Genomic DNA, 26,572 nt, shown 5'->3' with positions numbered 1-26,572 from the left:
GTTTTTCTTTTTTTACATTATTTGCACTGTGTTTTTTCTATACTTAATAAAGACAAACAATATTTTTGTCACATATAAAATAAGAAATATGACACAGTTTTGCTTTAAATAAATACATTTATTTTTAAAAAGACACCTTTCAAGTGTCTTTAAGGGAAATTAGAAAAATAAAATAAAACTCAGTTTAATCTTAAAATAGTCATCACTGAATTAATTTGGGAATTCTCTTTCTTCATATTTGAACCTCCTACGGTAACATGATTTAAAATACAAAACGAAATATCTTTCTTTTAAATACAAAGTTAAGTAAAAATATTAAATTACCATGTAACTCAAGATATACAACAACAACAAGACTGTTTTTCAGGAGAAAAGGCTCATTTTGGGAAGCAGGTGAGAAACAGGGTCATGGAGGTGACGGTTTCATACATGAATAGAAGAGGATGAAAGATGATTAAACTGTCATCGTGCAAAACTCGTCTATGAAGTGAAGAGAAAGACAATAAAAAGAGAAAGCAGGAAAGCCACAAACGTCTCCGCCGATTCAGTAGAAACGATAAGAAGGAAGTGGGAAAAGTCAAGGCAGGAAGACCGGAGAATGCAAATAGCTCCGAGGGAAAAATGAAACGAGTCAAGTTTAGACAAAAGGATTGTCAAAATCACCAGGTAATTAACTTCACTTTTTGGTTTGAAAAAAATATATAAATATACTTTTTCATTTGTTACTTTCTCAATAGTTCCTGCCCAGGTATTTAAGTCATTTGAGAAGTGCTGAAATAGCACTGAAAAAAAAAACAGAAACTAAGAGAGTGAGAAATAGCAATAGTTGGTGGGAGCAGAGACTCGTTTCCCTTTTAAGTCCTAAATTGACTTTTTGAGAGGAAGTGGGATTTATGGGGAATAAGGGGTTATAAATAGAGAGGGGGGAGCGCTCAGGAATAAAACGCTCAATTTGAGAGGCAGGATTTGTGTCACAAATGTAATTACAGCTGTCCAGCTCACAGTCTGATAGAATTAAGCTCCTTGCTGGTGCACTGCTGCAGAGAAACACTGTCTCCGTGTGTGTGTGTGTGTGTGTGTGTGTGGACACCAAGTACTAATTTACTTTTGATGCTAGCTAAATGCCACGATAGGGTCTGAACTGTGTCTTTGACCACCTTTAATAAAAAAATGGATGTTTTTCCAAGCGTGTTTGTGAGTCGTGGACCCTCATTCCAGGCGAGTCAGGTGGTGATGGAAGCAACTAAATGAATAATGAGGGTTTAATAGGACGCATGAGATGTGGCTATCATGGCCAACTCGATCCAGCGGAGGGTGAAATCAGCGCTTATCACATATCGCTGCCCGCTGTGCCAGCAGATGCTCCGAAGGATCTGATGTGGGATCTGACAAACAGGCCGGGACGATGTCCTTCACAGCTGTGACACCAGCACATTTGCTGCATTGCTGCTTTTTAATCTAATCGTTAGCATGTGGCGTCGTGGTAGGAGTTTACAAGCAGGACGAGGGGCCAAAAACTTGTGGAACTTTTGTTATTCTCAGAATTCCAAATTAAAACAGAGTGAAATTGGGCAGTCGCTCAGGAGAAATTCTTTAGAGGTGATGCACTAAAAAAACCTGCAGAAATCTAAGGGTCTTGTGGTGAAAGTTATTGTCTATTTTTACTTAATATCTAGACTCATTTAGTTAATGTCACTCATCATTAAGATAAAGAACATGTTTTAACTTAATAACTTTATTGTTGTTAAAAATAATTATCCAAATGGGGTAAAGAAAAGTTTCGAAAAACAAGAAAGATCTTCAAAGTCTTCATACGAGGAACCAAATGTTCTTTCTCACCCTTTAATTCGATTTTTCTTTCCTGTTTACAGGAAATTCAATATTTTTGTCTTTTAATACCTTGAAAAAAAATATTTTTTTCCAGACTCGTCTTGGGGAAAGTCATGGGAACTTAAATTAACTCTAATCAGTCTGTTTTTACTAAGAATGAGACTCAAATATTTGCTTAGAATCATGTGTTCGTAGTGAATTACTTTGTTAGCATTTTATCAGATGAAAAACAAAACAAGAAAAAAAGACACTTGTCTAACCTGGAGTAAATAAAATGTTCCAAATGATACACTTTGATAAAGCTTCTGACTGAGGAACCAGACAAGTTGATCAGTATGTTTCCTAGTTAAAGTTAAAGCCTAAAAACTCACGTTTGCATGTTTTCTTTTATATACCAAAAAGAAAAATCGCACAAAAAGAAACAGGTTTGATTGTGAAAAGCCAATTTAAAATAAAAAGAAATATCAGCAGCAAAATGTGTTGATGTTGATCATTCTTCCAACGGTTGAAATCATTGACCTTATTCTCCAATATATATAAAAAACAGCCTTATATAGCCCCCCCATCCCCACCCTTTACTAGCCTGCGGGGTCCTAACACTCACCTATCAGCTGGACCACTGCGCGCTCCACTGCGAGCCACTTTGCTACAGATTGTTTGAAAGGTTACCACGGTTACAAGAAAGCACCCACTCCATCAGAACTGCTGGGGGTGATGAGGTTGAGGGAAGAGTGTAATGGCGAGTTGCCAAGGAAACACTCCTGTTGCTCGTGGCCATTGTTTTTTAATGGGCTACAAAGACCACACACACACGCACACTTCCCCATCTTAAATCCAATCACAAGACTGACCAATAAAAGCAGTAGCTGTGGTTCTGGAGGCCAGTAAATGAGATCTACACCCTCATAAGACCGCGTGACATGCACACGGACACACAGTCACCAGTAAAAGTCCCCAGCTCTCCATGCTCTGCAGTAAAAGCTTTGGAAATGAACTGCAAATAATTAATAAGATGGAAAAAGCCCCATTAATGATCCAGTGTTGCAACAGCTATTTGATCACAAGCTCGTCTGGGTAGCCTGGCTTTTGACATGACCACTGACATCTGCTCTGAGTGACCATTTACGATGCTGTTAGCAAGAAGGGAGCACAACACCCGCGTACATTGCTTTGAAAACATAAATAATTGGAATTATTACGTTTTAGAAGCATTATACATTTAGTGATGGATAAGGTTTTGCTATTCCTATGCACCCAAGGAGGGAATAGAAAAGATGAACCCAGTCCATGCTTACCTTGAGGAGCGAGAAGTTTTTGCAGGAAATTCTAGATACCATTTGACCCACATTTGACTCTGTGTCTAACACAGCACACCTACTCCAGCACCATGAATGCAGAGCAAATCCAATCCATGGCCAAAGAAAACTTTTCTTCTAATACCTGCTTGTCCTTGGCTCGCTCCTAATCACTTCTATCTAAATTTAATCACATGACAGATGTAGACAGGCGTGCTGCTCATGCTAGCCTTGCGCTAAGTCGGCAAGATGTACGACGCTGTGGGGACATATGGCCGTATATGTGTTTAGCCTCCGGCGGGAAGTGATGGCTTTAATAACCGCAGGGGACTTTAAAGGCCAATCTTTAATTACTGCTTACCTCTGGGCAATGGTGGCAGAGTTGTGATGGCAGTTGGAGTGAACAGCCAGGAGTGTGAACACGTGACACATTGTAAATGTCGAGCCAATCAAACAACGGACTTTGGTGATGCTACTGAAAATGGTGGAAGAGGAAAATACAATAGCTGCTGGCCTGAATGTGTTAAGGAACGGTCTCACCAACTCTTTTTTTGCAGCTGCAAGCTACTGTTTGACCCCAATAGCTACTTGGTTTGTTACACACTTCCGACCCAATCTAAATTAATTATAGATAATAAAAGATATTTGTCAAATTATTAATCAATAATGAATAATGAGGCAACTAGAAAGGAAAAATAAATCAATCATAATAAGATGGTTATTGTATTAAAAACTTTTTTTTTTCAAAGTACTTTTTTCCTTGACTTAGCAGACAAGCATTAGGTGATCATGTGACAAAATAGCTATGATTTAACGAAACAGAAACAAATGAACAATTCCAGCAACAGATCATTGGTTTAAGAAAATACCACACGAACATTAACAAATGTAACATTGTTAATCTTGCTTAATATGATTTCCCTTCAAAACTAAGCCCTCACATGATGAATCCGAAGCTATTGAATTTCCTAGTTTAATTCCAGCTACTTTAAATGTTGTTCTTATTTTCAAATTCCAGGAGTACTACATAATTTATGTTTCCTCGGAGCAAAACCGAAAAGAGCCCACCGATCTTTGAAGGCTCTGTTGAATATGCCTGTAGAAGTAAGCTGGTGTGCCTTTACTTATTCAATATCCTTGCTTTGATTTGTAGAATGGCGATGCCACAGCTAGGAATTATGATTGTTGAGCTTCTCGCAATTTTCCAGTGGGTTTTGTGAGGCCTTTTATACGACACTTTTGGAATGCTATCTACATGATTAAGACGAAGAACAGAACTATCTTCTTTGCATCTGTCAGCTCAACTGAATTGCATCAGCAGAGGACCTTTTGGAGGCCAAAGATACTTTAAAATTGGACTAAAATTATACTGAGAATCCAAGATCACAGCCGTCATTAAGTCAAGAGTGAACCTTTTGTGTTCCCCTGTATTTCCATGGGTTTGATCAAGGGATGTTCATTTTAGAGGTTAGAAGGGCATTCAAAAATTATTTTAAAAATGTATTATTATCATTATTATTTTCAGAAGTTATTGTTAAAAAATAAAAATAATAATATATTTTTTTTCCTACTTCAAGATAAATAATATGTTGATGACCAATGCACAGATCAATACTATTGTAGCCCATTTAAAAGATGAAATAGATCATTCATATTCGGCCATCATGTCATCAATTTCAGTAATCATACATTCATGAGTACTCAGTCTAGAATCTTTGATCTGGCTGCCATCTACATAAACACTTTGCCAGTAAGTCCTGCATACATTTCCCTGCAAAGCAATTTTAATTCTTGTCCAAAAAAAATGGTAAATTTCATTATCACTGCACTCCGATTGTGAAAATACTCGTTTCACATCATCTCTGCAGGAGCAGTCGCACACCCACAGATGGGCCGTGTATACACAAAATGATCCATCATGTTTGCAATGTCGCTTTCATCTCAAATCGACGACGACAAGCCAGATTCAGAGACCTGATGAAGGGAGGAGGGAAACGAGGGAGAAGGACCAGAGGCGTAGCGAAGGCACAGCAGCCAAACAAAGAGAGAAAAACAAAGCTATAGCTTGAGCGCTGGCAGGACGCCGGCTGGTTTTGTCGGGAGAAGAAACAAGGAGGACAGGAAGGAGTGTGAAGCGATGGCCCCGGTGGCTCTGCTGCAGGGAGAGCTGTAAGCTTCTGAAGACGAAGCATCTTTGCCATCAGCAGAAACAGAGTGAAAAAGATAAAAAATGAATCGGAATAAATTAAAAAATATATCATCTTTAGAGGAGGGTTCAGTCGAATAGTGCCTGTCAACGTTCTTTAACCGAGACCTGACCATGTATCAGGTTGTAAAATCCTCCCCCACTTCTATATAGCTTGATTTTCTTTATCTTCCTTGTTTCTGCAGATGTTATGACGTTGTTATCAGGGTCCTAGCATCTCTGTTGCCATGTTGAGTCGTTTTGTTAAAGGTGCAGGAAACTTTGTTGATTAACAGGATAAGCTGTGACTTTTCATGCCAATAAACCTTAAAGTTTATTAAAATGGTCAATCATAGTTTTACATGATCAATAGAGGAAACACTAGCACAGGGTTATACAAGGTTAATATTAAATTAAACTTGGTCCTCAGGCCAACCTTCCCAGCCAAAAAAACATGGTGTTCTTTTGGTAACTAAAGAAGCTCTACCAACTCAGCCATCTTTGAAGAAAGTCTTTGGTTGGTTTGGTACAGCAGAGCTGGACTTCCACAGACACAGACTAACACCAAAATAGGATATTTTACAAGCTTATATCTGTAAAATCTTTTTCACTTTTGCAGCTTTTAATCTTTATTGATTATCTACTCTTAACAGAGATAAAACTAACTTTTTATTTTGGCTAATGTTGAGTAAATGTCTTGGTATTTATTTATTGAGTCAAATTTGTTCCATATTTATGTACATATACTTCTTTGTATTTTTTGTGAAAGTCCAGCCACAACATAAACATTTGCACATTTTTTCGTGATCACTTTTAATCTTGTATCAGTTTTTTATTTAGTTATTGCAAGTATCTCTCATATGTTTGGGGGTATATTTTCAATCATCATGCTACCACAGACTACCACTGCTTCAATTCATTAAGCACAATTAATCAAAAATATTACTAATCCTTTTTTCCTTACATCGCACCACATACGTCTACAACCAGGACTACTGTGGGGGTCTCACGCATGTGTCCCCAGGTTATAATAGTGCCATCAGCAGCAAAATGAGATGTTGTGGGGGTGATAAAAAGGGGGCAAAGGGTGAAAATCTTTTCCATTATGTTGTATAAAAAATGTATACCTCATGCTCCGCTAAACCCAAACGCCTACCAGCACCCACCCCCCCCCCCCCCCCCACACACACACACAATGCTGAGCCTCTGCATAATAACAGCAGCTGAAACAGATACAACAGCAGATGATAGAGCGAAGAAAACAGGGTCTAAAGAAAATGGCAAAGGGTGAATAAAACAGGATCAACTATAGAGCGAGGGATTCAAAGTGATGGGAGCGAATTGGATGTGAGGGAGTAAGAGAGATGATGGTGCGGGATTGAGTAAGTCTAAAAATGGAGATGAGGCTGGCGTCGGCGAGCGGGAGACGGAATAATCAGGCGGAAGGCGAATGGGAAAGAATGGAAGTGAAGATGAAAGAGAAACTAAAAGCTCTATTGAAGAAAGTAACGGCAAAATCAAGAGGGTGGGAGGAGAGGGAGGAGAGGGAGGAGAGGGAGGGACAAGTTTCGAGTAAGTGATGGAGGGATGGATCGAGTCGGAGGATGGAGAGTTGGAAGCGGGGAGAAAAGGGGTTTTAGCCAGATTAAAGAAGGCCTCTTAAGACCATCCGTCTAATGAAATATGTCAAAGCCCATAAAGAAACACTGAGGCCATTTACGGAGGGAGGGGCCGCGAGCAGGAAGCCAAGCAAATATACCGCCTCAGCAGAAATGAAAAACACGCAAAAGCCCTGTCAATACACATTAGCCCTGACGTGGAGAGAGCCGGGGATGAGGATAAGAAGAGAGGATCGCTGCCGAGCTGAAATGGATCGCTTTATTTATGGCAGGGCCGCTGGGGTTACTGCCGCTGATCACAAGTTCCAGGAAAATCATAGAGGTGGAGGGAGGAGAGGGAGCAGGTTAAAACACTCCTGGGGGTTTTGAAAATGGAGGAGTTGAGGTCAGGAATGACGTGAGAAACATTTGTAGTCCCACAGCAACAAGTGGAGTTATTGGAGAAGTATTCCTGGAGTAAAATACATCTTAATGGTAATCCAGTTTTTGAGGGAGTGTTTTTTTTTCTTTGGTCATTTAAATTGTACCAACATTGAGTATTATCTTCAGCAAATACAAGACAGATGTGAGGATAGATCAATCATACGTTTAAGTGAAGAACGCACAATCCTCTCCATTTGTTTCACATAATCTACACACATCTGAGAAGAATCACATCTTATTCCATGGCTATCTCATTAAAGAGTAAAAAAAATATATGTTTTTTAATCCCAGTAATATTTTGTTCCAATTTCATGTTTTGTGTACTCCGCCTTCTAATGAGGAGGTGCTCCGCATCAGTTATGAAAACCAGACCACTTTAAAGACTAACAATCCTCAACTTACAAGCCTCTTGATGATTTATTCATGCTCGTCTTTAAAAAGCAAAACCTTCTCATATCAATCATTAAACATTTACAGAGAAGATATTCCACTTACCATCGCCGCGTCTGACCAGTGATTCCATATCGCTCTCATCCGCCACTGAAAGGAAGAAAAGCGGAATTATTCAATGAGATCATCTGGTTAGGTTAACCTTCAAGAAACATCTTAAGACGTTTTTATTTGTTGATTTTCTGGAACTCCTGTTGTGTTATCAGTTTTATCTTGCCCTTTAAAGTATATACTTTATTGAATATTGTTTTGATTGTTTAAGCGCTTTATGACCCTGGTCTAGAAAAGCGCTATAGAAAGAAAAATTACTTACTTAATCAAAATTACCATTACCTTTTTAAATAAACTATGTGACTGTGATGTTAGAAAACCTCTTCTAACCTCATTTTAAAAAAACCAGATGAAGCCTTTTTTAATTCTTTGAACGATTTCCTTGTAAAATTTACCAGAAAAATATAAAATATAGCCATAAAGCATGATTTTTTTTTTTTATGATGATGATGATGATGCGAAACATCAAGCCTCAAAATGTCAGAAACAAATTGTCTTCTCTGAAGAAGTTGGCAGCAGAGGGGGTGTCTTCCTCCTCCTCCACCGTGACTCCAGTAGTCCTCCTGAAAGACCACTCTCGCAGCATAAATGTCAAAGTATTTAATGGAAATATCCCAAAATCCTTTTGTGCCAAATAATGATCGTTTAGTCGGGGATCCACGCGTCTCTTAAAAGGTCAGGCTAAAAGCAAAATTCACAACGCACACTCAGGCTTTTAAGACATATAAATGATTTTCCCTACTTTGCTGGCAACAATGAAAAACACCAGCGTTGCACTTCCTTGTCATACTTTTGTCCTCATCATCACAGCCGAAGAGTCTCAAGAACGGGAAATGTACGATCTAGAAGAGTGATTATTACCAGGATGTGCAGTAATTATATATTAAAAAAAATGTTTTTTGTTCTTTCTGCTAAAGAATGTGAGTCCATTGACGTCCATATTAGATTACACAAGATAGCAACAGAAGCTAAGCAGCAGATCAAATCTGTTCAACATTGCTGGCAGCGCCAGAGAGGACATCCAGGACACAGTACAGCCAGACACACCTAAGGCAACCCCTAATCTTGATGAGGTAAAACCGGTCCACTGGGATGAAACACGCTGCCAAATTGCCCTGAAGCTCTCCAAGGGAGGCCACCCCAGGTCTTGAGGTGAAGCCTTAAGGGTAAAGTTATTATATTACGTAGATTCTCCAGACTAGACAAAGGAAATCCCGACGATCTGCTTCATGGTATTCATAGTAGGAGGTGTTAACCCTAAGGCTTTCTGTGTCCACACTGCAGACAAGTATAGTGTCCCTGTCCTGTGGTGGGTGGTGACTAGACAACTTCAGTGTCGATTCTCATTCATCCAGCTCATGTTTGGAAAGATGTTTCACCTCTCAACCAAGAAGCTATCTCAGAACTGAGGGTTTGCTTTGGTACCTTCAGAACTCTTACGGTTCTTGCATTTGTTATAGCTTTCACACAACATCCTGCACATCAAGGTCAACCACCTGACAGCACAATGTTGTCAAACTTAAAGCCCATAGTCAAATCCTACGTGTCATACATGACCTATTATGATGCCAGTGATTACGTTTAGCTAAAGAACAGAGATCATGAATGTCAACAAAGACACAGAGACTTCCAATAACCGTAATAAAAATTAAAAAAATTGACGTAAATCTTCCTCTCCGAGATGCAGTAAGTTGCTCCATTTTAAAGTTATTACTGTATATAGTTCTTTCCTGCATCTATCTGTACACACGTCTCTTGGAGGCGAAGACTCTATGGATTGATGACGCTGCATTGAACGTAACAAGATTTTAGCGTGAGAAAAACCAAGCCTTTCAATGGGCGGGGCTTAAGCAAATTTTCCAATGTAAATATTTAATTTAAAAGGGAGTTTTGTACAAACAGACACATACTGATGAGTAGAATAGAGGTCCAAGATCAGTTTAAGACACACTTAAATAAACACATTAGTTGCCCTTTAAAGACAGTGACTGTGACCAAGAGTGCTAAAAGATTACGGGGCATTGTATGATTAAGTTGGACACCGTTGCCCAAGAGAAAGGTTTCTTCACACATTCACAACTGATGTTAGATAGAAGCCCAGAGTAAGACCTGGCTGACCACAATGCCCTACAGTCTACTAAAATCATACTTGGAGGGCAACTTTACACTTATCCTTTTAATTTAATTTTTTACTTAATAATATACTGTATTTGTGGATAAACTAATAATAACTAACTGTGTGGTGGATTTCACAGGGAATACCCCTTTTAACAGCTTCTTTATGTCCTATTACAGTCGAGGTCAAGTCAAAAGATCATCCAAAAAAATCACCCCGAGATGGAAGTACAATTCAGAGGAGAAAGTGATAGAGGGGGTATTAGATGGGGTCTTGGCTGTGCTGGTGTGTGTTGCCTTCTAGTGCAGACCACCCCGGTCTCTAATGAAAGCCAATAAGTTTGGGAGGCAGTAGCTTGTGAGGCAGCAGGAAAGACAATCTACTAAACCTAATGAAGCGGGATTGGAAATCTGAGAAAAGGAGGGATAGCCTCAGAGGGCAAAGTAGTAGAGAGGAAGAACGAAACAGAGATAAAGTTGCTGTGAAAAACTTGAAGGCACAATTACTTCATAGATTAGTTTAAGGAGAATTAACATCACGTTAGCTGGTGTAACAGCAAGCTTTATCCAGTAAAATCCTGGGCAACAGTCAGAGAGGTGTTTAAGTAAGACTTTTTTCATGAAGTCCACAGAGGCACACCTCAGCCTTCAACCTGTGAGGCTTTGCAAATAAAACCTTAACTATATTTCAGCAAAAGTTTCAAAGCTAAAAGTCCCATTTGGAAGAAAGAATACTGAACAAAAACTCATAGGAAGTGGAGAAAACGTAGCTGGGGACGAAGATGAAGAAAGGTCATTTGAGGTTAACACCAGGAAATAAGACCGTGGGTTCTCCACACACACACACACACACACACACACACACACACACACACACACACAATGGGATCCTATAAATTGGAACCCCCGCATTCCCTCAGTTTATGGGTTCAGCAGGTCAAATCTCTTAAGGCAGCAGACAATGGCAAACGTCTGTATATATCACAACAGAGAAATGCACTGATAACAGTCGACTGATTGCTGTGCGTGTGTGTGTGTGTGTGTGTGTGTGTGTGTGTGTGTGTGTGTGGTCATCACTGCAACTATAACTACACATTTGTGATTTTGTGACTAGCTAGATGTTTAGTTTACCAACATAAATGTTTATTACTAGACAAACTATTTGCCTCCTGCAAGAGGAGTTTTCACCTTGGTCTCGCCGTTCACCCCGTCATGATTTAATTTCCTTCTTGTCTAAACGTGTCATGTCCTTTTATTGACCATGTGTGCTCAGTGGGTAAGTTGTGTTTTACTACTTGTAAGGCAGACTCGAGGGGAATTCTGAGTCAGCTGCCAAGTCATTTTACGTGGCCTTCCAGATGGTTTGCTTAATGTAGATTAAAGTAAAATTTCATGATCTATAAATATGTTTGAATGGAAAGGAACGTGTTGATTTAAGTTTCTCTTAAATTTATCTTGGACCTCTATTGTACTCATCAGTATGTGTGTGTTGGAAGAAAACTCAAACCAAAAGCGGAGAGTGATAACAGCTGGCTGGAGAAATAATAATGGACTCCACCACTCTTGTAACCGCTTGTTCGCTGAGAATTCAGACAGGGGAGAGGAATACTTTAACATTTGAAACATGTTAGGAGAGTTTGGTTTTCACATTAGTTGCTCTTTAAGTGTTAACGATAAGATATGCAACAGAGATTATTGACGTCAACGATTACACAGATACTTCCAATAATAGTAAAACTGATATCGAATGGAGATATTTTGGGATAAGATAACCAACTTTGAAGTAGTAAGATAAACAAAGCTCCAAAATAAAAAGACAACAACATCAAGATCATACCTCCTGTGAAGACAGCTAAAGCTAAATTAGCTAAATATACATTTTGTTCAGCCCAAAGTTTAAAATATGTTGACCCATTGTGTGATTTATTTAGACAACCCTGATAACATTGTGTACAACTGTCGTGAACTCAGATCACTGCTATAGTGTTGTGTGTAGTAGTGTGTGCTTACCGAGGTCCATACTCTTGGAGGCTCTACTGCGAGGCATGTCGTCTCTGGGCCTGATCCTCGGCGCTCCGGTGTAGTTGACGTCCACCGAGTTTGGATAATCCCTTCAAACACAAACAACTCTATTTCAAAATGCATTTCTTGAGAAAGAAAATGAAAATTCTACTCAGACGTCGGTGATCTGACGCCGAGTCACAGCAGAGACAATCCAACTCGGTAGATTCAATACTTGAAAGTAATTAGACGAAGGCTCAGTGGGATTATTTTCATCGTGGTGTTTTGATGATGTTATCTTAGAGTGAAATGAGGCAAGGATGTATTTCTCTCCAAAAATTCATTCCATTTCAAACAAGTCCTTTCCACAAAAGTGATGCAAATCAACAACGTTTATTTTGGCAATGTCCCTGGTTTTCTTATAGACTCATTCCACAATGAGGAGCGCAGATAATAAAAAATCCATTACGCCGCGTTCACAATAACAACTATAAATAATGCAAATAGTCATCTAGATATAAATAATGCATGTGTGTTTTATTTTTGTTTGTCTAGCGCGGCGTCATAAAAGAGAGGCTGGTAAAGAAACACCACTGAGCAGTAAAAGAGAGGGATGATGGTGATCGTGAGCCACCTGTGGTGAGTAGGAGTTACTGCTAATTCTCTATTCATCTCCTCCACAGCGCCCGGTGATGGTGGAGGAGGGAAGCCTTCCTCCAAGTCCTCGTCATCTGTGTCGTTGCCGTAGTGACCATGGCTACCATTGGTAATGGCGGCAGGAGCTGAGGAGCACATGAGATTTTAATATGATTTCATTTGCAGATGGTTAAAGAGATTCATATTTTTAGTCGGAGGGCAACTAACTACTAGACTGAAGCACAAGATCAGCGCTGGTCAAATTTAAAATGATGTGGCAATACTTAAGGATGAATTATTTATGTTTTACTTTTATTGTGACTGGAATCCCACATCACTCCCTCGTTCAGTGGTCATATATGAATGGAAATAATCATTCTGGTGCAGAAGCTTCGCAAATGAAAAAAAAGAAGATCCATTTTATCATTTTAATGACTTTAGTATCGTGAATGTCTTTTGTCTGCTTGAATATTGAGACATGTTTAAGCTACTTTTTTCTCCTTTCAGTTGTTGCACACGAACACAGCACAATGACAATAAAGGCAAAAAACCTATTTCTGTTCTTATCTATCTTTTGTTCTATCAGAGCTTTAGGTATTGTTGTGCAAATGCAAAACAAGCGACTCATTTTACACTCACAATATAGCCACAAAATAATAATTTCCAAACAAAAGACTATTTATAACTTCCAACATTTCCATAATTTGCGGCAGAAACAGCCCAGACAGGAAACCGTGCCCCCCCCCGCCCCCCTTTCCTCCTCCTTTTGTGTTCAAATCCCCTCTGATACTTCAGCGCTGCTCCAGACTGATGGAGAACTGACAAGAAAAGGACTTCCATCTCCCAGCATCCCGGTGGGGGGTGAGGAAGGCTGAGGAGCGAGGGGTGCGGGAGATAAAATATGAATTCTAAACAGTTTGTTCCCCTTAGTTCTTTCTTCTTTTTTTTTTTTCAACACCACCATGTGGAAGCTGCACAAAATTCTCTATGCAAATGGTTCCCATTTACAAGCATCAGTCTAATGTTTCCAAGGTCGAACCTTTTCATAAAACCAACCGTAGGTTTTCTGAGGAATAAAACGTTAATGATGCTCTCCTTTTCCAGCTGAATACGCAGACAGAGGGAGATATAAAGAGATTCTTTGTAGGAAAAAAACGATCGAATAGTTTGTAAAGAAGAATGGCTGCGGCTGGTTGAGCTCACACACGCAAACACGCTCACACACACACAAACAAACAAACAGCCTGGATGTATACACACAGATAACGTGATCATACAAACCCCGTCGAGCATCCTGTTGACTCTGTGACTGATCAAACAGGCAAATATTGGACACAAAGTCAAGTACTCACCACTTCTGGAGTTTGTGCTGCTGGTTATGTCACCGTAACCTGCTCCATTGGGAGTGGGTTGCAAGTTTGTAGGTCGAGGAGCGCCCTGGTACCCGTCATGGATCTGATGATTCTGTGGACGGGAAGAAAAAATAAGCGTCAAAAACATACACATGCTAATGAAAGTTAAATGAGACTCAGCGACTATTAGTCAATTTATATTGGAAACGATTAAACGGATCAATTTTAGTGATCACTCGGATATGAACGCTTAAGTGTTGCTCTGACAAATATGGATCACCCTCGCAGCCGTTCTTCAGAGTCATGATTTCACTTTGATTTAAAGAACGGAGCGATGGCAAATCGGGGCAGATTCCGAACAAATCTCTGAGGAGCCGTCGTACCACTAAACATCCATGTTGACTGTAATTGAAAAGGAAGTGTGTCATGTCCGCCAGCGAAACACAGGTTTCCTTTCAGAAAACCGTCTTCAGAGAGCAGGGACAGTATATAACAATAACTTTGTATATCCTTCCACCATTTGTTTGTCAGCCTGAGAAAACCCATACTTTAACTTGATTGTAAAGGTTTAAATAATTATTTTGAATTATTGAAACTGACCCAATTTTTCAAACGTTTGTTTGTGTTTGTTTTACATTTTTGCTTAGAACAAATTCTCATTATATATCTTATAATGAAAATGAAGCTAAAATTGTTGACATAACCAAAATTAATCTGGGAATGTTTGACATGCAATGAAATGCATCGTCATTCTAAAGCTACGCATACTTTAGAATCAGATATACTTAATATAACCTGACTACTAGTACATCACAAGAAATAAAAAATTAAAAACATAAGCTGTTCAATCACTTTTTTGCCTCTGAAAATTCCAATAAAACTTTATTGACCACCTTTACGCCAAAGAGTTTAATATTTAGTAGCAGAAGGTTCATCCAAACAAATTCACTCAATGATGGATGTTTTGTCACAGCTCTTAAATTATAGATGTTCTCACTTCAGTCACTCCTGAATGATTGGTCCCATTTAAAACATTCAAGCAGTTACTGAAAGTAACAACTGTGTCTGAGTTCGCTGAGAGGGAGTGAGACCAGCAGAATGGTGCTGCAGTGCTATTTGGAAACTGTTAACAATGTTAAAAAAAAAAGAAGTATTTTAGTTCGAAGGCTAATTATGGATTATTATCACTTGTAACCTTTTAGTTGCAGTAAGAGCAGAAAGGAACAAAGAAGAAATACTAATCAGTTGGCAGGAAAAGTGATTTAGTAAAGGTCGGGGAAAATGTGTTCTTACTTTTATGACCATTAATTAATTTCAACAAGTAGGATCTTTTAATTCATCAACCTAGGTTTCCTATTTGTGTAAATGAAAAGGCTCTACACATAACAAAATTGAAGAACATCTTTTGTCAATTTAGACTGTTTTTACAGTCTATTCCTCATAGAAATGTAGAAGAGAATATATACTGCAAACAAAAGATATGCGAGTAAAGGGAACGAAAGCACTTACTTAGCAAATTTTCCAACAAGTCTAGTCTTAAAATCAAAGTAAAAGGAATATAAGTGTAGCACTAAAAGGGTGAAACCACTTCATGTGCTGTGTCAACGTAATGAGCTACTTAAAAAAAACGAACATTCTCTCAAAGCGGTTGGTAAAACTTTATAGCCCGTTCGTTTCAAAAGTAGCTCTCAACATGAACTTGAGGACACAGCTGGCTTAAGTTCTCTGTCGCTAATGTGGCTGGAGTGTGTGTAGAGTTGCAAATCCAAAACATTAATGTGCTTAAGTGAGCAAATGAATGGGAAGGACCTTAAAAAGGAGGTGAAGTGGAACGGTAGCTGAGCACAATAAAGCTAACTGATGAATAAAAGCAAGTCACCTACGCAGAAATGTTCAAGCATCAAAACTGTCTATGAGCCGATATGACTCTCTGAACATCTATTGACAAAGCTTAAGATAAAAGTCAGTTCAACAAATCTGCTCAAAAGTGTAAGCAATAAGGCTAGCCATTATGATGCTAGCTCACAAAAATACTCTATCCACTGTGTTTTGAAAAATAAATGCTTCATTCTCTCAAAAAGGATATTAAGGATAATCCTGGGAGGATTGACAGGCGTGCGATCCAAGTGACACCATCACTACAAAGGTAGTAGAAAACCATGGGGGCTCGTTGATGAGGATAAAAGACATCACATGATTTGTGGTCAAAGAAAGAGAAACTGGAGGTGTCACATGTAGACAAACACACCTAGCAGAACACACTCAAAAGTGCTCCCGGTGAATAAGGTGTTTCTTGACGCCATCAAAGGCTTGGTTGGGGGTGGGGGGTCCCGGCGGGACCATCATTACGTCCCATACATCTTAATATGTCACTTCATCTGAACTGTCAATCACTTCAAGCTTGCATTTGCTACACGGGCCCTGACGGCAACATCATAAATCCCATCAAAACACCCTCCTTCTTTCATCCCTCCATCCACCCGTGCATTCATCCATTGCATAAAAAAAATAAATGCGTGTGCTTTAAAAGCCTCGGGCGAGTCGTCAGACATCTTAATCCCCAAACAATAGGTAAACAGGGGGATTCATCTATGAAGCTAGCCCCCCCACATACTGCTGCAAATAATGGGCTTAGATTGGCTTCACCCAGCCATGTCGCACACTCACTCACTCACTGATGGGATAGAAACACTTTTTATTGCTTCTTTAGTTTCACAAATATATTACAAGGTGTATTTTTTATCCATCTCTCTCTCCACAAAAAAAAATGACAACCCCTTTTTTTCTGCAATCTAAGACTATTCATTTTTTTAAGGTTGATTATTTTTAAGTTCTACTCTTAATATTGAAAAACTAATATTTAAATCAAATACTTTAAAGTCCAAACAAATGTTTTAAATGCAAGGTCACTTTGTCACATACAGCTTTGTTTCTGGTTTGTTTAAAAAAAATGTTATTAAAATGATTTATTATTAAAAATAAACCGAGAACTAGTTTGCCATTATTGGCGATGCAAAGGAAATTACGTAACTTTTTTTCATTAAATTCATTTTCGTTCAACTTGACTAACACAAAAGTAGAAGATATGTGAACAAACTTGATAAATTATTTTAATTAAAATGGAAGTGTTACTGTGTTCACAGTGTTTTAACTGTTGAATTTGTCATCCCTTACAAAGATAAATAGCTGCTCAATTGAAGACTAGCACATGAGAGCCAACTCTATATGCAGTTAGTTTAGATTATTTTACTACAAAATGTCCTATGTTCTGAAATATTTTTTCTTATCTTCATCAGTAAAAAAAAGTTATCTATAAATAAAGCAAACTACTGTGAAGAACATTTTTAACATGAACCTATTAGCAAGTGCTAGTGTTTGCACGGAACGGTATATTAAAAGGATGAATGTGTCTGGTGGAGATTAAAGTGGATAAATCCAGGTTCAGACTGTCAAATTGCTTCAGGGTACGTTTGTTTTATCACACGGCTTCACGCTGCTGCTGTCCTTGCAATGCACCGACGGAAGGAGGCAGACGACAAAGATATGTGGTGAACCTTGAACCGTTTTTTTCTACAGGATTAATCCGCTGGCTTAGATGTCTGAGACTTGCAAAGACTTGAAAAAGAGCAGCAGCTAGATGAGGTGAAGGTGCCACAATGGGCAGGTCGGTGCCAGCTGACCCCGTCTTAAGCGCGAATTATCACCAACCATCTGCTTTAAATGTGTGAAACGTCCATCTAAGCTTCCGAAATGATGAGTCAAGGATCAAGAGCGAGCTGAATGGACTGTTTTTTAACCTGCTGCCACCGTTAACGTCTTCATCCAGAAGTATCGTTTGCCCTTTTAAACATCAGCCGGACATCTCTTCCCTCAAATGATTGATTTGCTTTCACACATTTAATCACAAAAACAGACTTTTCAATGAGAAGCTCCTGTCTCTGAATGTGTTGGTTGAAGTTTACCAGGGAGAGAGAAGCCGGGAAAACAAAACAAAAAAAACGTCGAAGAAGAAGAAGAAAAAAGCCTGTGCATCATTTAATAAGCAAAAAGAAAAAAGGAGCTGAAAGGAGGCAGAAACCCAAAAGAGAAACAAAGACAAGCATGCAGGTGCCAGGAGGCTTAAATGCAACTTTATTAACAAAGAAGACAGACAGGTAGGTGAGACAGAAGGCAAGAATACATTGTGATAAGAAATTAATTGGCAATTAAAAGGCAAAAGTTTATTAAAAAATAAACAGAAAAAGAAGGAAAAGAACAGATGGTTTACAGTCTGCGGTAGCAGTAGGTTGTGAGAGAGGGAGACGTGACAAATGATACGTTAATTATAGCAAATTCACACAAAAGCGGTTATTGTAGATTGTGGCGGTAACAAGAAGCTTCACGAGGACACAGTTGGTGGTGAAGACTAATGGAGAGAGAGATACGTCTCCACGTCATGGCTGGGTCTGTGACAGACACTGTAAGTGATTCTGAAGTCACATTAATGTGACAGCGGGGCTCCAACTATGTGTAATGTTGAAGTTGCATTAATTATGGACCGTCTTAAGGCTTGGAAATCCGTTAAATGAAGATAAAATCATCAACATTTTTAACTATTTTGTCCTATTTTGTAGGTAGTTTGGACCTGTGATACATTTACAGGCTTTACATTTAAAAATGAGTTGGTCAAGAATCTATTCATCATGAAAAGCTTGAATCAAAGACCACCAGAGAGCCGAAGGTGATGGTGTCGCGTGAGGTCTTGGTTGTGTGCATCGTTGTGCGACTCCAGGTATCTGGTGTATCTAGAAGGCGGGACACGGGTGTGCGAGGGCTGGTACATCTGTCCCGCCATGACCCGGATGTTGTCGACGTACGTGCCCGTGTGGAGAGCTTCCAGTGTGCGACTACGAGTGTGTCTGTGCGAGTTATCCACCGACGTGTGATCCTGCAGGTCCGCGAGTGTTCGACTGTGTTTGTAATCTGTGTAATTCAAATTCGAGTGACGATTCGAGCCGAATGGCGTCTGACTGCGAGACACAAACTCTTCCCGGTGCGTGAAAACGTCCTCGTCGCGGCTGTTCTGGAGATCGGCGTCTCTCTGAGCCAAGCCGAAGGTGTAGCCGCTCCACCTCTCCTTCTGATTGAAACGATAAGTGTATCTGGTGTGCGTCTCCCCCGGCCTCTGAGCGTGACGCTGCCGGAGGCCGAGCGGCAGCGGCTCGGTCGCTCGCCGCCTCAGTGCGGGGGGGAGGGAGGAGGAGCGGCGAGGAGGAGGAGGCTCCTGCTGGAGAGAGCCGTCGCCCACTAGTACCTGATTGTTGGAGACCATGTGGACCCTGGGTTGGTGGCTGCTGGTGGAGTTCGACTGATAAGATGTAGCCGGGTTTGGACCTCCCATCTGTGGGACACACAAAGTAGTTCGAAAAATGTAAATGTAATTGTTTTAAGCAGTTATGCAATGTTGATTTTATATAGAGTCATGAACAATTGAGCCGGTTCAAACCCCTCATCTTCAGTTTTAATAATATAAAGACATTTTTAAAAGAAAAGGCACAAAACAAAGACACTATTATATTAAAGCACATTTTTTCCCACTTTAAAATTGGCTGAAAACATTTAAAAAGTTTATAAACCATGTAGAATTGAATCTAAACCCAATTACCTAAAGCTAGATAGACATAAACATCTTTAGATGAAAGTAATCTATCTCTCACAGCAACTATAGCAAACCGTGACTATGGACAACTGTTTTTTTTTGACTGCAACAGAAAATGGACAAAACAAATTGGGGTGAAAAGGCACTTTTGTTAGTTTGATTCCATCGAAAGATCCTTCAAACCAGTATTTCACTTTAAAATGTAAATAAAAGTGAATGTTAAAACATGTTATACATTGTATGTATCGGGGAAAAATACAAAAATATTGGTATATTTCTGTATGTTACCATATTACTGGATTTTCTTTGGACAAATGTTTATTATTGTTTTGTTTTATTCTTAAATATATTATGTTGAACACAAATATAAGTTTTAATCTTCAAAATAGTGTTGCAAAGGGTTTGAGATTTGAATTGAGATCAAGTCACGGCATGTTTTTCTTGGTTAATACAAATCTAAACATGTTTCTTTATGGAAATGTAACAATTACGGCTGTAGTCAATATTATAGAATTCTCCTCGTTTAGCTGCAGTAGCTCGAAAAATAAACGTTCATCCGTTTCTTCTCCTCACTTATTCCCTTCGCAGCGCATATGTCGGAGAAAAGATGACATGAAAGCAAAATAAAATCTAGGCTTGTATGTGTTTATCCATCACGAGTTCCGGCTGTTACTTAATAAAACATCTGGAAACCTCAAATGTTGCCTCAGGAAGAAAATGACGACCGTTGAGTGTCATTCAGTCAAAACTCTGGTTATTATGAATATTTAAACGCCGATGCTGACGCTCCGTCACAGTCGAAAACCTTTTGAAGGAAATCAGATCTGTGCCACCAAAATCGGAAATTCTGCCCTACATACTTTGAATAAATTAATGAATATTGAACGTCGTTATTAACATTTAACAGTTTGTTAAATGGGACCACGCTTCACCAGAGCCGTGAGATCTTACTCAAGACTAACTTCAGCATTTTTTTTTACCCCGATGGAATTAAACTTATCCAACTAAATTGTATTTATTCTGCATAATTGTGCGTTTACTTCGAGCACGGTTTCCTCCCACAGTCCAACAGCATACAGAGGTAGACTGACAACTCTCATAGGTGAAAGTGTCCGACCCCTCCTTGGACCCCGCTCCGGGAATCAGCCGTATCAAATAAATTAATGGATCTTTAATGATTTGATACTGTTGATAGTGAGGAGGGAAAGTGTAACATAAGCTTGTGTTTACTTTTATAGTAGCTTCAAAAAGCATGGCTGAGCCTGATAGTATTTTTTAACAAAGAAAGAGTATATTTCCCATGATCTTCATCATTCACCACATCTATAAACCTCAATAACTGTGTCTTTATTTTTGCTTTGAACTGAACCTCACTCATTAAATTACGTTACCACAGGCTCTTCCTGTGTGTTAAAAAAAATGTACCGGCTCCTTTTTTAATTAAGGACAACATGAACTGAAGAAGATCATGTGGAACCAGTTCTCTCTCTACACATCGATTCTAATACAATAAATAAACTGTATGTTGGAGGTTTGATCCGATATCGTTGACCAACCAGCACTTTTGGAATGATGCTTGAAACATTGAATATTTTACATTTTAGACAAAAAAACTGGATGTCTTTTTCTATCCATTAAATACTATTTGTCGGAGTTTTGAGTCTTGTTCTATCAGTATTATTTTGGGCCTAATTTAGTCAGTTTTCGCAGACCTCGAGTTGCCTTCTGTCAGTAAAATTTCAGGGGTTAATTATGTTTGCATGAGAGGTTTTGCCAGGCGAGTTCCAATGCGAAAGTGAGATTGCTGCGAGTAACTGTCATGACTATATTTTTTAACTACATTTCAAATGCTTGGATTTCAGACAAAACATTTCAGCCAGGATAAGGACACTATTCTATGTTGCTTTTAAGTCTGTTTAGGAACCGGAGCTATTCTGGTAGCGAGTAATTGGTAACTTAAAAGTAAACTACAGACATTTGAAGTGAATCAGAGTGTTATCAGTCGCGAGCCAAATCAACAGAAGCGACAGTATTTCATAATTTCCTGCCTCCATTGAGTCATACCGGCTGTCTGGGAGCTCTCAGAACTACAAGCTGGATGGTTCCCCGGGCGTTTCCTTCTGATGACATGGATCTTCTCAGTGTTTCCATGGCAGCGTGGTTAGACCGCCTAAGAAGTGATTCGCCGTTTACAGCAATTAGCTGGTCGTTAACGCTCAGGCGCCCGTCCTGTGAAGACAAGTTGAATTATCACTCGCAGCACTTTTATTAGAAATCTGTGTCACACTCTTTTACAACAAGAGTGCGGAGGAGCAGAAGCAGCCCCAGCTTTTGAAACCATTTTGATTTTCACCTTGTGAGTAACATCTTTATTGTGATATGTAGATGCGAGCATTGTCGTTTTGACTGACTCAGCCAAAGTCAAGACATGACAGGGTTGGGGGGGGGGAGTGAAGGGGGGGTAGGTAGTGAGGTAGAAAATTGAAGAGCTAGCAATTTAGCGAATGCTGTGATAAATACTGGCAGCAGCTAATGGAACTGCCTTTACAGGTACTAAATCTTCACTAAGTGTTTTAAATAGCAGCTTACAGTTAAGAGACTTTTTACGGGGGTGTCCAGTGTGGAGAGACGCAGTGAGGGGGTCAAATGAGGGGAGTGGTGGAGGAAAAAAAATAAAGGAAAAAAAGGGTCCGTTAAGATGGCGACACTTTAAGATACACTGAGGATGGGATGTCGGCAGAGTCATGAACGGTCCATTATGGTCACTCATGACATTTGACCCCGTCTCATTAACTTGGCACCGTCTGGACTGACCTCAATAAAAGACCTGGATGAGCTCAGTCTGACACACACAGACAGAGGCGCACTTTACTTATTCATTTATCATGTTAAATTATCTAAACATCGACCCAATTAACCAGGACCAGGACTTCCGCCATCAATGAGCATCCAGCAGTTACGCTCGACACATCAAGACCCCTCGCTCCGTGACGCCTTTAAAAATTCATGTCTGTGCCAAATTTAGCCCGAGTTACTTACGCGAGTCGGATTTTCAACGATAGCATCAGAACACACAAACACGCAGTTTCATCAGCCGCTTGGACACAATTGGAAACGACGTGTGACGTTATTAGTGACTTTAAATAGAAAAAAAAGAGTGAGAGGAGACAAGCGAAACACTTTTGAATGTTTTTCAGTTCTGCCACTTTCCTAACATCTTAACATTTTTATTTCTTGAGGGCACGACGCACCCATAACGATTCTTAACATGTAACAGATCCCTCTTAAGAACGTACAAATGTCTGATAACTTGACAAAGGAAAAACCCTAAAGATTTCATAGTTTGAAAAATGTCAAATAATCAAACCAAAAACCAGTCATTTTTCAGACATCAACTCATAATTTTGAAATGTACACATTTGTATGCCTTAAAACAATTATAGAAATTCCATATTTTCTCATTTTTTTTTAACTTTATGGTCGATCTGGGAAAAGTGCAGCCCTCTACTGTATGTTGTGGCCCTCATGAGAACAAAGATCATGCAGAAACTTACCAATTTATTTTGTATTTATTACCATTCTTCAACACTAGTCTCTAAATATGAACATCAGGTTTTGTTTTAATATTTGTTTTCCATCCACTTCAATATTTTTAAAGACGCAATCAATAGAAAAATGACAAAAGCAAAAGAGAAAATATTGGTGAAAAACCTTTTATATCAAAATAATAATGAAATATATGGCTCGATTGTATCCTTTTTGCTTCTTTAAGTTTGTCCACCACTACTTTATGATGTAACATTAGTGCAGCTTTCAACCTCTGGTGTCACCTGTGTATTCATGAAGATGAACACCGAGCATTTCCGTGTTTCCATGTTTGGGAAAAGTGTTTAACTATAAATCAATCACTGTCCCTGAATGACAGCGCAGCAGTCGTGAGAGCCGTGTTCATCACACCATACCTTGTTGGCAGCCCCTCCATGGATTATGGACTTGATAAAGATGCCCAGGTCCTCTCCCGTCTCTCTGGACTTGTTGCCCTTCAAGCTGACACCCAGACCTGCTGATCCAGATTCATTAAGTGGGATCTCGTACATGAGCTGCTCCCTTCCATCCTCCATCAGGAGACTGCCAGTTTCCTCTCCCTTCTGTGTGAAGAGAAAAAATACGTCTTTGTTAACCTCCATGTTGAGCTAATCAGCAAAAATCCAGAGTTGTTTGGTCCTGCTAGAGCGGCTCATTCCCTTCTCCTTCCTGTTCATCACCACAGGTGTCTTTAAAACGGTACAAGCGGTGCTGATTATTCAGTTGATAAGAGCCCATCTCATCAACAGGCTAGTTTTCCCTCCCAACTACAGCAACTGAACTCTTTCTTACACATGCGAGATGCATTACAACTTTCATCTCAATACATTTTATATATTTAAAGCTTTAGATCTGACTCTGCAGATATTTGTTCCGGAGCGACAATGTTGAACTGTGTTTGAACTTTGTGTGCTTTAACCTGTATATTAAATATCTACCAAACTGTCTGTCACTGGAAGTAGAATTATGATATTGTTTTCCTTTGACACGATATGACTTGATTATTTCTGTTCTAGTCCTCCTTGCTTAACAACTCTTGTCAAATTATTACTGGAAGTATCTTTATATATTGACATCCATAATCTCTCATATTACCTTAAATGACTCACTACAAGTCACCATAACGCCATGAACATTGAACCTACCATCTGGCCATTTGTTATGATATACACATATTTGTATATAGTAAATTAAAGTTATCTACATTCTTTATAATATTTGCCAGACACAATAATTGAAATTTGGACTTGTATTTTATATTCCTGTTTTACAACTTGGATCTCAGATTTAATTGACTTTTTTTTACAGCCATGTTGCAGGATAAACAGTTCATATAAACATGTAGTCCAGTAGGAAAGGCAGAGAGCCAACAATCAAATTGTATATGCACTAAAACAGTGTTTTTTTCTCGTAAATAACGATTTCATTCTAGACCTCGGTTTGACCTATTGTACCAAACTGGAAGTTTACATTTAAATAGTGAAGCTGCAAAATACAGTATGTGCATTGCATTGTTAACTTGTTTATCGACCTTGTATATTCTGAAAACACTTTTGGAGAAAAGATTTTAAGACACTATGCCAAGTTCACCCAAAATAATTGGTCATTTAAGGTCAACTGTTTATCCATCTTGTTATAAGTTACAATGCATTGAGAGCTGAGGATACAGAAAGTTGCAACAATATTGAGGAAACAATGCATTCGGGGTGACATGGAGCCGTCTAACTCAAAAGAGTGATGAAAAACGTGGTGGTGTAGATGAAAAAAAAATCCAATGGGAGACAGAAAATAAAAAATGAGAGGAAGTGAGGTGCAGGTGTTGTATTATCAGAAGAGAAATGATGGTGTGGAAGCCAAAGAATAAAGCAAGTGTTGAGGGGTTATTCCATTTGGAGATGAAAGCCACAGACGGCAAGCGAGACATTTCGAAACGAAACATAATAACCTTTTCATACTTCCTCCTGGAGAGAGCTGGAGGAGATGAGGGGGCGTGGGGTGAGGATGGAGGCGCACGGCAACATTTAAAAGTAATAATGCCTCCCCGAGGTGCACACTCTTTCTTGACTCTCCACCACCATGCCTCTCATCTCCCGATCTGACTGAACTAATGTTGAGATAATGACTGAGGTGGTGGTCTCGGAATCAGGTGGTTGCAAGAGAACAGAAAGGGGGTCGAGGGTTAAAACGGCATGGACGACAAAAGACGGTGTATTAAAGAGTGTGAGGGCTCCTCTGTCAATCAACAATTACTACACATTAATCCCGGTGAAATAATGAAACCACCCTCATAATGCACGACACGCTTACATTTAGTGACGCTAAAATGTGTTGTTGAGACGTGAGCGGTGACATCATCCAACATGAAACCAACCTCAAAGTTTCCATTGTGATTGGCTTGGCTGGTGAAAAACACCAGTCTCATAATGCACTACAACAGCTAAAGCGCAGATGGAGAGCTGTGTGACCATAACTTACTTATTTTTAAAACTCAAAAAAATGTAATCTAATTTGTATTTCTGATTAGAGAACATTTTTTTGTGAAAAAATTATACTTAAAGCAAGCGAAGCTCCTCGTTCTGAGATAATAACGATCTAATTACAATACCGGACGTAGTGGCTTCACGTTTTCGACAAATTCTGCGATTGTCATACACAATGGTGTTGCCATGGATACTGGAGGTCTCAATTTTTCTGCTACTCGGGTCACATTTGATGGTTGGCACAGCGATTGCGAGGGTCTTACATCAGACCCGAGTTCACGTTTCCTCTCATCACGGTTGACGAAGGCGCGAGTCGAACACGTCTCTTGATATAGATTTGAAAAAGAAAGGGAAAAAAAAAAAAAAAAAAAAATCTCCTAGCTCGCAGATGTCACCTGACTCTGTCAGAAGAACTCAGTTCCCCTTCATGGTGCTGCTTAATTAAAGTCTCTCGTGGAACACTCCGGGCCGGCGGGTTCTGTTCACAAGTGCCAGTCAGTTGTCGGTTCAGACAGCTACGGAGCTTGAGGGACGTCTGCGGTGGGTTCAAGTGTGCACCTCACTGATCGGAGTCTCAAGTTAAATGTTGAATAGCATGACATTTTTTTTTTTTTTAAAGTCGTCTTTTTACAGTGAGAGGTAGATTCAAAGTAGTTTTTATCATATATTTTATATTATATATAGTTTTTGCAAAAAGGCCATCAGCACATATATGGCTAGGTATTTAAAATATTTTTTAATGCATTTTAATGTATTTTCTGAGACAAAACAAAAGATTGAAGTTGAAAACATGTTGTTCAAGCTCCAAATAAAAGTGTGAGCAAGCACACACATACCTTGTTGGTTTATTTGTTGTAGCTCCCTGCTAATTTCAGTTTATTTACACATCTAAATGGATCTCAGTGGTGGTCC

The 26,572-nt window shown here is 39.3% G+C and overlaps 1 protein-coding gene across 2 annotated transcripts in view; it reads right to left on the bottom strand.

The window, feature by feature from the left end:
• pard3ba (par-3 family cell polarity regulator beta a) overlaps positions 1–26,572 on the bottom strand; it is a 133,197-nt gene that overhangs the window by 59,798 nt on the left and 46,827 nt on the right. For both annotated transcript variants that reach the window (XM_087791725.1, XM_087791726.1), the window contains 7 exons: positions 23,558–23,743; positions 21,660–21,824; positions 19,251–19,337; positions 13,958–14,069; positions 12,604–12,751; positions 11,979–12,079; positions 7,848–7,892 (listed from right to left, as the gene is read on the bottom strand). In XM_087791725.1, coding sequence (XP_087647851.1) covers positions 7,848–7,892; positions 11,979–12,079; positions 12,604–12,751; positions 13,958–14,069; positions 19,251–19,337; positions 21,660–21,824; positions 23,558–23,743 — 844 coding nt within the window. The remainder of the gene's footprint in view (positions 1–7,847; positions 7,893–11,978; positions 12,080–12,603; positions 12,752–13,957; positions 14,070–19,250; positions 19,338–21,659; positions 21,825–23,557; positions 23,744–26,572) is intronic.

Source organism: Callionymus lyra, chromosome 5 (genome assembly GCF_982586985.1).
Source record: "Callionymus lyra chromosome 5, fCalLyr1.hap1.1, whole genome shotgun sequence".
Taxonomy (NCBI): domain Eukaryota; kingdom Metazoa; phylum Chordata; class Actinopteri; order Syngnathiformes; family Callionymidae; genus Callionymus; species Callionymus lyra.
The sequence above is the reverse complement of the archived record's forward strand: the minus strand, read 5'-3'. Positions and strand labels throughout refer to the sequence as shown.